At 36.9% G+C, this 16799-nt stretch overlaps 1 protein-coding gene across 1 annotated transcript in view; it reads right to left on the reverse strand.

Moving 5' to 3' along the window:
* Positions 1-10392: 10392 nt before the first annotated feature.
* OTUD4 (OTU deubiquitinase 4) overlaps positions 10393-16799 on the reverse strand; it is a 49683-nt gene continuing 43276 nt past the window's right edge. The window contains exons 20-21 of the mRNA XM_051967645.1: positions 16570-16610; positions 10393-15626 (exon numbers count right to left, since the gene is read on the reverse strand). Coding sequence (XP_051823605.1) covers positions 14403-15626; positions 16570-16610 — 1265 coding nt within the window. The 3' untranslated portion in view covers positions 10393-14402. The remainder of the gene's footprint in view (positions 15627-16569; positions 16611-16799) is intronic.

Here is a 16799-nt window from a genome sequence, read left to right on the forward strand (position 1 = left end):
GACTTGAGTGTGGGAAATTAAGTAACACCTTTCTTCCTATCCTTGTCTTTCATTCTGTTATTGTTGAGCCACCATTCTCATTTCCAGCTCTCTGAAATTCCTCCTTTCTCGTCTCTACACTAGTGCAGAGTTGCCTGGATTCTGGTATCACCAGGATGATCTTTCTTAGGAATAGTTAAGCATATCACTACACCAAAATATTCAATAGCTTATCACTTCCTGAGTAAAGCTCAAGCTTCTGCCCAGCTTTAAAAGCCCAAGATTTTGGTACCACCCTATCTTTTCCAGATTTATTTGCTTTTATACCTTTGTATTCCTTTAACGAGCCTTGGACTGGGCTCTTATCTCTCTAGATGCCTTAAATATTCTTTCAAAGGCAACCCAAAATTCCTTCACATCAGTTGTTAGGAAAAAAAAAAAAAAAAGCCTTTCCCTTCACACCTCACCTAACACTGTCTAAATTGTAATGCATTTTTCATGTAGAGCTCTGTATTATGTAGCTGCTGAGTCTTAACCCCATGGGGTATGGCCATCTAAATTTAGCCAAGTGCCTAGCATAATGCTTTACACATGTATTTAATGTTTTTGATACAGTTTGTTTGTAAGTAGAACTTGGAGGTTTTTAACTATATAGCATTTAAAAGATTATGTGGTATTTTCCTCGTATCAACCATGTGATATAGTACAAGTAGCACCATTTGACTAAATAGAAGTAACTACACTTGCTTCAAGTTGTTAATAAATACCTATATCAGTAATATCAAGCATTATTCCTATTTATAAAACGTGTAATTGGGGGTAGAGGAAGAAGAGGAAGGGGAAGAAATAAGCCCAATAAATAGCATATAAAAGAAAAAAGGTCTGCTTCTCATGAATTTAGATCCTTTATGTAAGAAATTGAAATAACGTTAGCAAATGAAAAATAAAAAGTTTTACTTAAGCAAATGATGTAAATGAAATTGGCCAAGGGATAATAAAGTGAACTTTTGGCACCCTCAATTTAAAGGCATTAACAAGTTATTGTGTGCAACTAAAATCAGTTTTATTAGGGTCTCTTCTAGGATGTATGCCTAATTTTATTTTGTGTATTCGTTTGTAATAAAGCTTTTTTTTTTTTTTTTAAGTTCTATAATTCATACTAGGCTTAGCCTCCAATTATATTTTTCTCATTTATACTACCCACTTGTAAATTTTTCAAGGTATAAATTATTCAGTGCTTCCCTAATTTATCACAGTGACAAATGATATGCCACTAAAGTTATGCAGCAGTGAGACTAATGAAAAAGGAACATGGTTTGCAAAGCATTTTACACATATAATTTGATCTGGAAAGATAGGCTGGAGCCCCTTCATGGAGAGTTAAGTATTAAGGTTGAGAAATTTTTATTCTGTGATATGGTTAGATCTGTGTATCAGGAATATTATTTTAACTACTGGGAGGGTACAACGGAGAGGGGAATAACTATTTTTAGTACTTTGAGATTTGCATGTACAATTATGTTTGAGAACAAAGGTTGATAAAACTTAGGGTGGGCTTTTAAAATTTTAACACTATTCAATGCATTTTTACAAACTAGTCAATACTGTTAAAGAAAATACACAATTAAAAAAACAAACATGTTAGTGATGGTGAGCACTGAAAGTATCAGTTGTGTTTCCTGTAACTGCAGATTTTCTAAGCAAATTTGGAATTCTGAATATGCATGCTAAAAATTTTAAAAGTTAAAATGATTTTTAAATCATTTTAAAAGACTTCCTCTTTGCCAAGCACTGTGCTAAAATAAGGACTGTGAATACAGATTAAAAAAAAAATGCAGTCATGAAAATTATCCATCCATATGTTTTGAAAATAAAAAGCTTTAATAGAATTTTTTAAAAATGGAGTTAGCTAGCCCCTGCCCTCAAGGAGCAGTAATTGGTTAAAACTCTAGATGCCGACACTAAAGATAGTACATATGATATTGCCAATTTAATAGAAAAAGCTTACCTATGGGAAAAAATTGCCACCAGGTACAGGGGAAAGTTGGGAATAAGGAAACGATAGCACTTCTATCTGGATAACCTGGAGCAGGACATTTCACTCCTGCTAACCTCAGCATCTGTATAATGGAGATAATAAACTAGGTATTTTCACAAGACCAACGTGAAGTTTCTATAAACAAACTTGGTCATTTGAAACAGGCATTTGTCATTTACAATCCTTCAGAATCACTTATTCTTCCTGTTATTTCATATTGAAATTCATAATACTTTTACGCTCTTTCCAATAAAACAAACAACTTTCCCACCTCCCTACTTTGGCACAAGTAGTACCCCATACTTAGAATTCATTCCTTCTCATCTCAGACTCCTCAGCCTTTCTGGACAGCCCAGTTCAATAGATGGACATTTCCTGTATACTCCCTTAACATGATCTCCCCAGTTATTTTGTATGTTTCAGGATCTATTTACTCACTCATACATTTATTGTATCTTCTCTGTTCCCTGCCAGGAAAATGTAAGCTCTCTGAAGACAAAGACTGCCATTATTGTCTTCGTATGCCCATCATATTGCAGAGTTGCCACTAAAATCAAATAAGACTGAAACCTGAGATACCATAAATCACAATACAAAAGTATCTCTGAGGCAAGCCAATACCAGAAATTGGCTTTAAAAATAGTGCAATTTGTCAGGGAGAATGGGCAGCAGGATAGACATCTAGTACTCCTAATGCTAATAAAGTGGCCAGAGGAAAATTAATCCCTCCGGCCAATCATTTCCCCATCAAAAAACGCCCAAAACAAAACAAAACCCTATTCCACGGTCTGTACAGGACTTTGGAAAATGCTTTTTTGTCTATTTCATTTTTTTTTTTTACATCACCCACACTTCTTAATATTGCCTTCCCCCTCCCAGAGGGCTCTACTTCATTTTAAAAGAGGGAGGGAAGAGGGGGAAAAGTTCAGTAAAACATTAAAAAAAAAAAGTTTGATGTATCCAGTGATTGATAATCTCCCCCAAAACTGCAAATAGTGAAAAAAGCCAGTCTTAGTCATGTTCTTGCAGTGTCATGTTCTGTTGACGATTTTTCCCTACTTGTTATCTATATATTTTTTTCTTTTTCTCTGGTTCTTTGTACTTTACTTTGTACTAGTTAAGTCCTCCCAATACTTTTGAGTATTCATTTCTTACTACATAGTAACATTGCATGATATTCACAGTTTGGGATTTTTTTTTAGTTTTACTAAAGTTTCCTTTGTCCATCTCTTCTGTAGACCAGTCTAGGTCTGAGACTGGAACCCATTGCTCTTATTTTCCCTCACTACCTTTTCCTGTCCTGTCACATGACCTCATCACTGGATTGATCAAATTTATATAGTGATATACAGTATAGCGTGTTCACGCAGGAAATCCGGCAGAGAACCATTAAGAAACCATGGACTCAGAGGAAAATACCCTCAGATTTTTTAAATCCTCCATAGCAGAGGTGCCCTGGAGCTCTTGAAGAATGCCACTCAAGAGCAAACAGTGAAGGGTGAATAGCAGGTGACAGACCTATTTCTGGCCTCAGGGGTTGATGAAGACAGCCTCTCGCAGGATGGAACGTGCTGGGACAGTTCACCCATGGCCGAAGTCATTCTCACCAGGCAAGGCCTGATGGTGATACATTTGGCATGGTACTAAAGTTGGCTAAGACACATTATTGGCTCTGTGGTTTAGTGAAGTAGCCTGAAATGAGTTGATCGGATAGACACATCTGAAAACTTTTTTTTAAAGTTGACTGTGATAATGCTTATACCATTCAAATATTTAATTTGGCCAGTGGGGAAATTCCACCCAGGAACTTACTTACCCCCTTCCTGTTTGGTAGGTTGGCTTTTCAATAAAAAGCTTAATGGGTTTTGCTTAGCTGACTATTGTTACCATTAATCAGGGTATTTTTCAAAATAAATAAAAACGTCATTAGTTGTATCAACAAATAGGTAAAATCCACTGTTTTTAAGGACTGAGTGGCTACAGTGATGCATTTCAGTAATAAGTTACTGGCCTATGCAAGACTGGCCTTGTCACTGGACTACTCCAGAGCTAGAGGTATAATTTTTGTATTTCTACCTCCGAAGACAAGTGAATGACAGTACAGCATGCCATTTCAAGAAAACTTAAACCACTGACTCAGATGACTTAGTTGGAACTTAGGTGAAAACACAAACATCTAAAAGATGAAAATACACACACGTTTCAAATACCAGAAGTATACTCTAGTATTGATACTTTTCCAATATAATAGCAATATTAAACATCTGGTATGTATGTCTTATGTCCTGGGCTAGGCCCAACTCAGGCCACTTCCCTGGTGTTCAATATTGGAATGTTCATAGGCAGATCAACAACAACATTTACCAGCAGGGGAGGAGGGCCATACCCTGAAAAATAATTCCACTGTGCAAAGCTCCCCCTCCTAAGGTACCTATCCCAGTCTGCCAAATTAAGGTCACAAAAGCACCTGGAAGTCCTCATGGTCTTAAAGTCAACTAAGCAGAAAATAATGATGGGAACATCCTGAGCCTCTAGGACCTGAGCCAAATGAACTTTAAGGGTAATTTCACTATCTTTAAAGAGCAAAGGAGCCCAACTTGCATGGGGTTGGGGGTTGGGGTATTTTCCCCATCAAACCAGTTATTGTTCCTCCTTTGTTCCTGAAGGGGATGGATGATGGAGGGCAACAGCATGGCTTACAGGCGATTTGGATTTAACTCAGACAAAGGACCACTGCAGATGGTCCCAACAGGAAGATCCCTTGGTGGCGAAGTCTGTCGAGTCTTCTAGAAGAAATTCCACCACTTAAGTGGCTTTAGAACTGTAATACATCAATCCTGACCCAGAAAAGAAAAACTAAGACACAACCAAACAAAAGTCAATGTAACAGGCTCTTGAAGGTCTAACTGAATATGGCAGAATGACAATCAGAAATTGCAAACTTGGCAACCACCTCTTTGAAAGGACTAAATCCCACGTCTAAACCATCTGCTAAATCTTTGCTAATCACAGCAAAGAGATAATACTGGGGGTTGGGAGGTGGGGTAGAAGCAGCATCAGGTGAACACTTCTATATTCATTTTTCAGGGAGAATTGCCACCATTTAATGTCTCTGACCCAACAGTTAAGGCCTCTTTTTCAGGGAACTCCAAAGTAGACCAGCCCACTGAGGAGCCGCCCAGCTTCTGTGGGAGTGGAGTCAACACATTTGTCTTCCTCTTTTTGCCAGAGAGCAAGTCTTCTCACAATATCACTCTTTTGTCTTCCAAGTGCTCCCTGGGAACGAGCTGTCCAGTCACCAATGGGTTGTTGTCCTGTGTTTTTGGAGATGACCAGATCAGGCAGTTGATGTCATAACATGCAAGTTGAGTTGTATTTGAGCAAGAGAGAGCCTGGTAAAGTTACCAGCCTCACTTTCTCCTCCAGAACCACTTGGGTCCAGTGACCCAGTACAGGACAGGACAACTGGAGGTGGTGGGAAACTGGCCATTTCAAGCTAATTTCTATAATAGGCCTCAATTTGCCTGAGGCAACACCCAATTCAGTAATTAAGGCTATGTAAGAAAGACCTGAGGCAAACAAAGAATGGCCTTTTGGACTCTGAGTTTTACAGTTAAGAGCGAGAGATTTCTGTTGGCAGGGCCCACTCTCCTGCTGTTGGGTTCCCATCACTGCTGAGGTCTGCTGCACCACACCCTGCCAACATGGCGCTCGACTCTTCCCACTGTGCCAGGCAGGACCACCTGTCGTCCCTCTTCCGTGCGAGGGCCTGAAACGTCTCGGCCACTGTCTGCCTGTACTGGGGCCACACAACTGCACCAGTCTGTGATTGAACAGCTGGAGCCTGATGGTTCCCCCACGCTGGGCTGGGTGTTGTCCTTTCAGTCCAGGGCAGTCACAACAGGATCTATGTTGTCATGTATACTGTGCTGTCCTTCCACACCGGGACAAGGAAGACCAAAGGGGGCTAGTGACAGGCATAGGAACAAGCATTACACCCAATTCCTCACACCAAGCAATGCAGCCACCGGCCAGGGTATGTTCAAAGGTGTCTAGAACATGAACCCCCGAGGGGTCACCTCCCCCCATCCAAGTCCCAAAGAAATAGGTCTATCTTCTTAATGCACTACCCAGGGGTCCTCAAACTTTTTAAATAGGGGGCCAGTTCACTGTCCCTCAGACTGTTGGAGGGCCAGACTATAGTAAAAACAAATTTTTTTGTGGGCCTTTAAATAAACTTCATAGCTCTGGGTGAGGGGGATAAACGTCCTCAGCTGCTGCATCTGGCCTGTAGGCCGTAGTTTGAGGACCCCTGCCCAGGACTACCCAATCCTCAGCCAATCAGCTGGAGCTGCAATGGGCACATGTGTCATCCCCATTTCCAGAATCATCTCTGGGGCCCTAAGGAGAATCAGGCAATTTCCTTTAAAGTCCACATTCACCTCTCAATAAAACCATGTAATTACATCTCCCAATCACCTCTTAAGGGCCCCAGGCCAATCCTATGCAACTAGTGCAGACTAACTGAAAATTCCTTAGGCTGAGGTATGGGGGAGGTAAACTGGAGATCATTGTCACACTTCATACACAATAACATACATAAATTCAACCACCAACAGTTTACTGCTTTTTTCTAGACACATTTCGTAATGAAAAAAGAGCATATTTACATTAGACTTCCTTAGCTTACTGTCTTGTCTCTGAAGGCCGGGAAGCAATTAGTCTCTCTAGATGCACCCTTAAAAGCAGAGGTCAATCCAGTCCCATGGGGCTCCTTCTCTGACCCCCCACAATGATCCAACAAGCCTATTCCAATGGTTGTGGCCCAACTCAGACCTTGTGCCTAGGAGTTCACACTCTCCATTACTGGACTGAGCAATACTTACCCACAGGAGAGAACAATGATCTTCAACACACACGTTCCCAGGACCTTGGAAATTGATTCAGCTGAAGGAAATTCCCTCGCCTCTAGCTGCCCATCATGCTCTACCAGTTCCTCAGGCACTCAGGTTATGGCCTCAACAACCTGAGCCTTTTGTAGCTTAATTTGTATGATTATACACAGGGTTGTGATGTTGCTATTAGCACCACACGTGCCCCTTTAAATTCCTAATACGTGCCCTTTTAAGATTCAAAAATAAGTTCATAATTTACAATATGAGCAACAAGTTAAAAATCAAATCATTATCATTTTATCACATTTACAAAAAACAAATTGTACTAGATAAATTCTTGTAGGAACTAGCTCAGTCCTAGGCAAGTCAGAAAGCCTTCATAAATATTTAATTCCATTTTAATCACAATTTATTACTAATGGCCAAGTAGTCTGAGTCAAAAGCAATATAGCATGAATATTAGAACTATTCTGGTATGACCTTGTTTTTGCTTGTAATCACATAAAGACGATTGTTGGTATTTGTCCTTTATGGTGTGAAGGCCATAATATGCAAGTGAGTTGGAAGTTAGGAGAGGGCTGCACAAAATCACCAGCCTCCCTTTCTCAATCATCTGGGTCCAGTGGCAAGATGTAGATGAGGGCTGGAGATGGCCTTGGATGCAGGAGACCTCGGCAACTTTGAAGTTGTGGTTGCAGAACAGTGGTCACAGCTTGTCTGAGGCTGGCTCAAGGTGAGGTAAGAACTGAGGTAAAGAATATCTATACTCATGTAGCTCAGAGGTCCCTTCACAGAAAGAACTTCCCAGAGGTTTTAGGGAAGACTTAAAACAGTACCAGATAGATTACAGATGTCATGGAATAAGAGCACAGTATTAATACTGGGCTTTGCAGTCCCCTTCAATGTCAATAAATAAGAGATTCAAATCTTCCTCCTATTATGTACAGTGTGGCAATACAGACAAGCAAAAACCTTCTCTGCCCCTATTATTTGTTAAAAAAATTATTTTATCTGCAGAAATTATCTGCAATTTCTTCATTACAGAAATGGGACAAGGTAATAGATATGTAATCTATTTTTCACAAAGTTTTTTCTCATTAATGTACAATTGTGGGCAAACTATGTAATTGTTTTACATACATAAGCCCATGATTACTGCACTAATCCTACTTTCAACAACTAAACAATCCCATGTTGCAGTCACCATTCAGAAATGATCCAACTTTGTCCAAAAGAGAAGCCATGATTTAATCTTCATTTATTACCCAAGATATTGATGGAAACATATTTCCCAGTAATCAGTGATCTTTTTTCACTTTGTTCCAGGTAGCTCATTTCACTAAACCTCTACTACATGCTTAATAATGTGCCAGGCACTGTGGCAGACACCTGTAAAATACTATTTTGCAAGAATTTTATGACATAGTTAAAAATTATCTGTATGTATAAAGCAATTTTTCTTAAGGCAGTATATTTTCAAATGAGCATTACAGAAAACACATTTCTGTGCACTTAAATGGAAGGATTCATAGAAGAAAAGGGACTTAAGCTAGAAATAGTGGGAAAAGGGGATGCCGGGGTTGAGGGAGAGAATGCAGCATCCAAGTTAGTAACATTTTTAGCAAGAGCAAAGAAACAAATTTTAAGATCATTCCAAAAGTCAGTGAATAGTAGGAAGATTGGCTAGATAGATGTGTCACTGAATCCTAACTTGTGAAACAAAGCTTACAATTTTTAACCAGCTATTAATCCAAGTAGCATTTGAGACTCTGAAAGCAGTATAGACTGGGAAGATAGAAAGAGGAAATAACCTAAGAACAATTTAGGGAGGCAGCCTTTTCAAAAAGTGACACTAGTAAGGGCCTAGACAAGAATGGTAGCAGAAGTGGAAAGGGACAGACACAAATGAGAAACAGTATAAAAGATTTGGTAGGACTTGGCCACTGACTGAATGGTAAAGGGGGGAACATGTCAGGTGAAGTTAACTTTCTGTCTTCACTAGCTTGGAAGCTACTGAATCATGATCTAAGTGGGCAAGAATTTGGGGTTAGGGTTAGGAAGGCTCCAACAATTTTAAATGCCATCTCCCCTCATCAAAAAAAAAAAAAAAAAAAAAAAGAAAAAACATCAGTTGAAAGAAGCTGCCCTCTAAATTCTTTGCTTTCATTTCAGCAACTTTGGGTCTTAGGCATTAAGTGAGGAAGATTTCCTTCTTCCTAAGTTTATAATCATCACATTTACATTACACTTTCAGATAATAGCACCATTTCTATTTCATAGGTACAGAAACTTGAATGTTAATTTGATTTGCCCAGAATTACAAGACCTCAGAATCTAGAATCAATTTCTGACTCGAAGTACAGAACTATCCCCAATATTTGAGATAAATGGTTAAATCCATAGCAATCAGTAAAATAAATAATTCAGATTTTACAGTACAAACTGAACAGAGCAGAGGACCTTTACACTTTGACCTTTCAAGATCTTAGCGGTACTAAGTAGAAGAAAAGCAACCACTTATTAGTTTAATTTCATGGATTATCTAGACTAAGCACAAAAAGTTATTAAGGCATTTAAGCCCAGTTTATAAAAATTTTCATATAGCAAATCTTTCCATATTTTGAAGATGGAATTGACTGGTAAAAAATGAATCATTTTAAACTTTTTAGTTGAGTTTCAAACAATTTAAGAACTGGAAAGATTAGCCATTTTTGGCTCGAAAAGGCTGTGACTTTACAGTATCCAAACAGTAAAGAAATACACGAGTTCAGGGACATGGAAATAGTGACAGACCTTGAAGGAAAAAGTGATTCTTTGAAGCCTTTTCTCCAGAAAAAAAGTTACAAGTTCTTTAATACCAATGCTAACCAATTCTCTATATTCTAATCTAGTCAATACTAATAAAAGACAAATACCACTTTTTAAAGTTATTTTTATAGGTAATTTCCTTGTGCAAATTATTGTTTAAAAGTGAATTATAATTTACTCCCCATTCCTCAAGATAGTGCTATTTAGCATATAAATCGGTTTTATGCAGATACTTCATCCTTTGTAAAGATAAAACAAAACAAAGAATAAGAAAAGGAAGAGCAAGTAGAAACTGACAACACTGGAGATGTTGATGGGACTACAGTAAATTAGGAGGATTGGGGAAGGTGGACACAGGATATTTTTACATGTGAAATGAGGGTGTGGTTACTTTTAAAATAACTTTATAAAGTATTATACAGAAAATTTCCAACATGAAGAAAGCATACAGACAAAAAGAACTGAATCAAGTCCTCTGGGAGAGGTGTTATTAATAAAAAGATAAGGAAAATTAAAATCATTATTCTAACTATACTTTTAAAAATCTTCACATACTTCTCTTTAACCAGTTAAACACTGTAAAACCTTTCCTCCAGGTCAAATTCTATTACTTTATTGACATGCTCTACTATACTAATTGCTAACAGTTCTAAATCAAAGCATTTCAAGAAGTTTTTGAGACAAACAAAATTTAATATATGCACAATTTTATGTACAATGCAGCATCACACCATGTAGGGCATTTACTATTATTTTATACATTCAGATACTTTTGAAACACTTCTTAAGGCTACAAAACAGAACATAGAAAAATAAACAGGAATATATTGAACACTTACAAAAAAGTGATATGATAAAGAATATAAAGTACTATTTTCTTTTTAACACTTCAAAAGATATATATGTGTGTGCGTGTGTGTGTCTATATATGTGTATATATATATATTTTTTCTATACAAGTAACATCACAAAGGATCACATCTTCACATGCTTAAAGTATTATTTTCAGTGTAAGGCTATTATCATTTTTTCATACATATAAGATTTTTTTCTAGTTCTGTAACAATGCAATTTCTATTCCATTCAAGTAAATTCAACCCCAAAGTTGCTGTTGCCCCACAATAAGACATGCACCCACCCCTCAACTAGGATACTCTATAACTGGTGTTTCTGAAAAACCTATCTTCGGGAAAATGTCCCAATTAGTGAAAAACAAATGGCTGTTGCTACCTGGCAAAATTACTTAGTTCACTGAATTGACATATGGACCATCTATCACTTCAACTGAACCAAACATACAGTAGCATTTGGACATAAGATGTGGGGCAAAACACAGTAAACAAAGATACTGTAGTGTAGCCAAATGTGTATTCTTGAGCTACACTCTTTATGGACCTTTCTTAGTACCCTAAGAGAAAGTCAAAAAGTTTTACTTCATCAAAAACTGAAGGCTAAACAAAAAAGATGCAGTGATTAAATATTGCTAGTTTATGAGATGGCTGATCAAGTTTCTAAGCCAGAAAGGGTTAGAAAGGAACTTTTATTGCACCAGTCTGAAACAAGTTAGAAGTTCATAAGTATTTTAATACAACCACCTTAAGTCACAAAAGAAGCAACTAACACACTAGTGAGAAAGAGAAAAGGGAGATTCAGCCACATAAGCTCTATCACAGTTGGTGGGGTCTGGCAAGCTTTGTAGTTCATAACTACAAGCTTGGGTCTGCCATGAGAGATGAATCAATGTGGATTCAAGGAAGCAGTGTGCAGAATTCCTAAGACACCAACAATATGCTGGTTGGAAAAGAACTAGAATGAAAAATAGCCAATCCTCCCCAGGTCACAAACTTTCTGAGGATACCGGAAAGCTCTGTAATAATAAAAAGGAATGAGGGTAGAAAAACAAGTCAGAGACAATGCCTAACTGGATAAAAGCTAGTAGGCAAACTTTGGTCAGTACTTCAATAATTTTACTTTTAAGATGCAGATTTCTATATATGGAGAAGTCCCATAATTTCCAGCTGTTAATGTAAATGATTCCATTCTTCTATACACAAACTTGCTCACATAAGATCACTGTAACTTTGTGCTATCACACATAGAAACTTGACAAAATAAGTTGAAGTGAAAGAGGAAGGAAATTATACACTTGACTCTAATTTGATCTCAGCTTAAGAAAAAAGTCCCTAAAATTTTAAAAATCCACATCTGTAAGGATTGTTAAATCATATAAGTATTTTTTTAAAAGCAGAGTTTGTTTGTTTTTATTCCAGAGGTTACTGAGCAAAGTACCATCTCCTAAAAAATCTCTTTCAACACTGTTTCAATTCTATACCTTAAAAACGGGGCATGGAAAACAGTTGTTTTCTTCAGAAACTACAACATAGTCTGGACATTCTATCACCCGAGTGTTGTAAGGCAGCTAGTGATTGTGTAAAAACGAACAATATCCTTTTATAAGCCAATTTTTAAGCATTTCCAGAAGAAGACTGGATGAAAAACTACATTTCCTTGCCTCCTGAGATCAGAACTTTTAGCTTTATTTAAACCTAATAATCTAAACATATTTATAAATGTGGCTTTCATGAAGATTATCTGTAGGCAATTAATAAGCATGGGCTATAAAGATGATTTTTCTAGCTTTTAACTTTTCTTCCATAATTCAATCATACACAACACTAAAGGAAAAAGACTTTAGTATTATCTTCAGCAACTGTTCTAGCTCACAAAACAGCTGATGTGTTCACCATCAGCTAATCTAAAGCATTTTTGGGAGCATAAAACAATTAGTCATTAAAGATTTTTTTTTTTTAACCTAGCACCGTCAATAATAAAATGCTATCTTTCAAAGTGCTCTCAAAATTTTAGGTAACAGATAAAATTTAATCACTACTCAAATTGGTAGTATCTGAACTTAAGAATTTGGCTAATTAAAATAGCACAGAGGTAAATAACCATTAATACAGTACAGTAGAGATTCACTAAGCCCAGCTAAGATCTGAACTTTTCTGAAGGTTACAAGGAAAAAAAAAACTTATCTGTTTCAGTTTACCAAATTCAAATAAATTACACTTTAAAAAAAAGTATTTTCTAATAAAGAAAAAAAAAAGCCACTACATTAATTTTTGGCTAAGCATAATACATGGCATGCAAAGAGAAATCACTGTTACTTGCATAGCATGGTCTCACTCAAGCTTCCTGATCAAAAAGTAGATAATCTCTTAAACATGAAAAAAGAGGGTATGTTTCACATTGGTATGTACAGATATAAAATATAAACTACAGTTTTTTTTTTTTTTTTTTACAAAGAAACACAGATGACTAATACTGTGTTATTCAGAGTCAAATCTCCAAATAAGGACAGAGTGCAACATGCAAAGGGGACAAATGGGATTACTGGAGGGCCCAGTGAAAGGTTAAAATTAAAAAACAAAAAACACACATTCTCATCACACATTCACAAATGCTACCTAAGGTAACAAGTTGGTTTTAAAATACAAAGCAAAACCCATCTTCTAGCAGCATCCTCTAGAAAGGACTGGAAATCACAGTCATTTTTTTTATAGAATAGAGCCAACTATCTGAACCATGCATATGGAAAATGATAAACATAACCAACAGTGCATGAAGAACCAAAAACAAAACAAAAACATTTAAAAAAAAAAAAAAAAAAACCCAGTAGCTCTCCATATAAACTTGTCAAGCTAAAAAAAGAAAATTTTCATGTTTATATGTCTCTTCTCACAAAATATTTAGAATCTGTCAGTGCATTAGTGTTAAAGTGGCATTAAAAAATTTCTGCGGTTCTAACAGGTGCAGAATTATTTTCAAAATGCATAGCATCTACATTTCGTTCGAGTAGGCACCATGATATTTACACCAGTGCTAAGAATTCTTGGTGGGAACAGCCATATCAATGAATTTCCTATTTTTTTCCACAAATATCTATTCTTGCCTGCAATCTCAAGTTCAACAAATCGCTCTAAAATTCAAAAATATACCCTATGAATATTAAAAGAACTATGTACAACATTTCTAAGACACAGGTTAATCGGCTGCCTTATATGAAATATTAAAGAGAAAACATTATTCAAGTTTGACAGATATTGAGATGAAAGGCCTTTGGGTTGGAAGCATATCAAAGACAACAGTGTTGTAGGCTGAGAATTTTTTAGCCCAGTTTATGACTAAGGCATTGCATAATAAAATATACATTTCTATTTGGTGCAATGTTATCTTTTTAGACTCTAAATCATGTCAAACACTATATTTCTGTCATTTCAGTAAACATCATAAGCATACATTTTCAACACCTTATATCACAAACTCAAACTGTATAAGTTGGGAAAAAACAATACTAAATCTACAATGGTTTATATTAAACATTTTTTTTTTTTTATATTTTACACACTTATTTTCTAGGTTCCTATGGGAAAAAGGAAGAAGAAAGTGACACTCAAATAACTGAAATCAAACAAATTTTCAATAAAGAGAAAAACATAATGCCAGGAATTCATCTGCCCCTAAGTCTCAAGCTGAGGTTACTTGGTTAGGGAGAGAAGCTATTTCCAACTTCAGGGTTCGTGTTTCCCTTTATTTAAAAAATAAGACAAACCTTTGGGAACATCAAGCTATTCCACTTTGCAAATGGTTCTCCCTCTGACACTCTCCAAAAGTCACCATTTCTAAGTGTGCTGTCCCCTGTGACCATCTCCCATGCCTGATCTTCTCCTGTCTCCCCTATATGGTCGCCCTCTAAAGTTCCGATGATATTGATAACCTTCCTCCCTGCTTCTGTTGGGCTGCCCTTTCCAAGACTCTTCACTTCTTGGGTGCTGGTACCCTCCTCTATTAGAAGCGTAGCCCCAGTCATTTTTGTACTTCCTGCCTCCGTATGTCTGATTGTAGAACTGTTTGGATCTACCACTCTTCAGAATACTGGATACTTCATTTTCATCCTCAGAACTCTCTTCCCTTGCTCTCTGTACCCTGTCTACCGAACTAGCCATTGGACTCGCCAAGTGATCAGTGGTCTTGGAATCTTTGACTTTCTCTGCTCTTTCTTTAGGATTGGTTATGGTTCTTTTAGTAAGTTCAGGTTCTACAGTTAGTGGCAGAGATTCTCTTTCTACATTTAACATCTGAGGATGAAGATGAACCTTCACGTCTACAGAACCAGTAGCAAAAGATTTTTCCCCTTTAGGCATCCTAGGGATTGACTGCTCCGCCTGGCCATCATGCTTACTGCTTATGCTGGCAATGGGAAGGGGGAGCGTTGCTTCACCTCTCACTTCTTGAAATTGATCTGCTGCTGAGATTGAACTACATTCTTTAGAGAGATCTGGGTTTTCCAGGGGATGATCTAGGGTTCCTTTCTCATCAGGAGGCAGGACCACATTCTGTCTCATTACTGGATTTTCTATGAAACCCTGAAATGGATACCCATACCATAAAGGAGGAAAGAAAGGAGGTGCAATGGGGACTGGACCTAAAAATGGATTGGGTCCAAAGGATGGCTGTGGAAATATGTTCTTGCCGCCCATTGATTCATCATAATCAGGATGAAGCAACTGTCCAGGGTTCTCAGATTCAATATCGCCCTGATAAGGTATCTGTCCTTGGTTTTCCGACACCTGAGATGTTGGGATAACTAATGGTGAAGAAAACGTTGGAGACCCTGTCTCAGCCTGTGTCCCCCGGTCATTAACATTAGCTTCAGGTGGCATAGAAAAGTGTGCGTCTGTGCGTGCACAGTCATTTTCACTCTGCGATGAAGGAGCTTCTGGGAACCAAAGGTTGTGAGGATACACAGGAACTTGAACCTTTGGGTACATTCTGCAAGCAGCTATGTAAGCCTGGTGCAGAGGATACAAATAAGAATGTGGGGCCCACATAGGACAACTATATGCCTGAAAAAAATGAGAAAAAAGCCATTAAAATTGTTTTTAACACATACAATTAATGTTATAAATGTTTATCTGTAAAAGTGAATCTATGGCTCAAAAACACTTTATAAAACTATAATGGAAAGTAGGAAACAATTCTCTAATGTTATAACTTTGACTTTTATTACCTCTAGGATTTTAAAGAAAGTATCTTACTTTAAATGATCCACGCTACCAATCCTGCCAGTAACAAATGAAAATTTCAGAGAAGGTATAAGAAAAGGGTTACTGCAGCCATTAATCCCTAGAAGTCACGAATTAAAAAAGTAACAAAAGAAAATATATACTTCAGACAGTAACCAGATTAAATAATAAATAACTAAATGGCTGACCTTAGCTGGATATACCATTACTGGCTAATGACATTCTGGATATCAGCCAAAAAAACAAAGCAGTTCATAATCCTATCTACCCAACTAGAAGAATTTTTTTCATTTATGAAAGCTAGGTAAAATACATGATTACATTTTCCAAATAACCAGGAGCCCAGAATCTAAAACACAACTATGATAGTACCCTATGTATGTATCCTACTTAATCCTACTGGCTCCAGATGTCCATACTTACTCTATAATAAAGCCAAAGATCTGTTTGCTGTTCTGGAGCCGAGTTCTCACTTAGTTTCATTGACAACCCTTGGAAGCACTCTCAAAGAGTCAGGGGAAAAGGGTATTGTCAGAGATGAAATTAGTATTTTTCCCCAAAGTCAAACAATAAAAAATTCAATTGCAGTATAATGAAATTGTGTATAGCAGATAGATAACTGATAAATGGGTTAAAGATCGAATTATCACTATGGAAAAATGTGGATTAAAAACTTTTAAATCCCAAATTAAAAATTAGCTTTTATTTCAAGCAATTTCTATTTTCAATTGGGGAAAGTTATTTTAAAATTTTACATAATTACCTTCACACCAAGATTGAAGAAGAACCGTAGAATGTTTTTATCTAAAAAAAGAATACAAGTTCACATATTAAAAGTACACACACATTTACACAGATACAGTCATTATGATATAAAATACTCAAGTCATGTCTGCTCAGGAGGTTTCATAATTCTTCAATGCTATTAGTTCTTTTATCTATTACATAAGGAATTTGCTACTGTCAATTTTAGCTTGACCAGGATAAGAAAAT

Source organism: Antechinus flavipes, chromosome 6 (assembly GCF_016432865.1).
Source record: "Antechinus flavipes isolate AdamAnt ecotype Samford, QLD, Australia chromosome 6, AdamAnt_v2, whole genome shotgun sequence".
In the NCBI taxonomy this organism is placed as follows: Eukaryota; Metazoa; Chordata; class Mammalia; order Dasyuromorphia; family Dasyuridae; genus Antechinus; species Antechinus flavipes.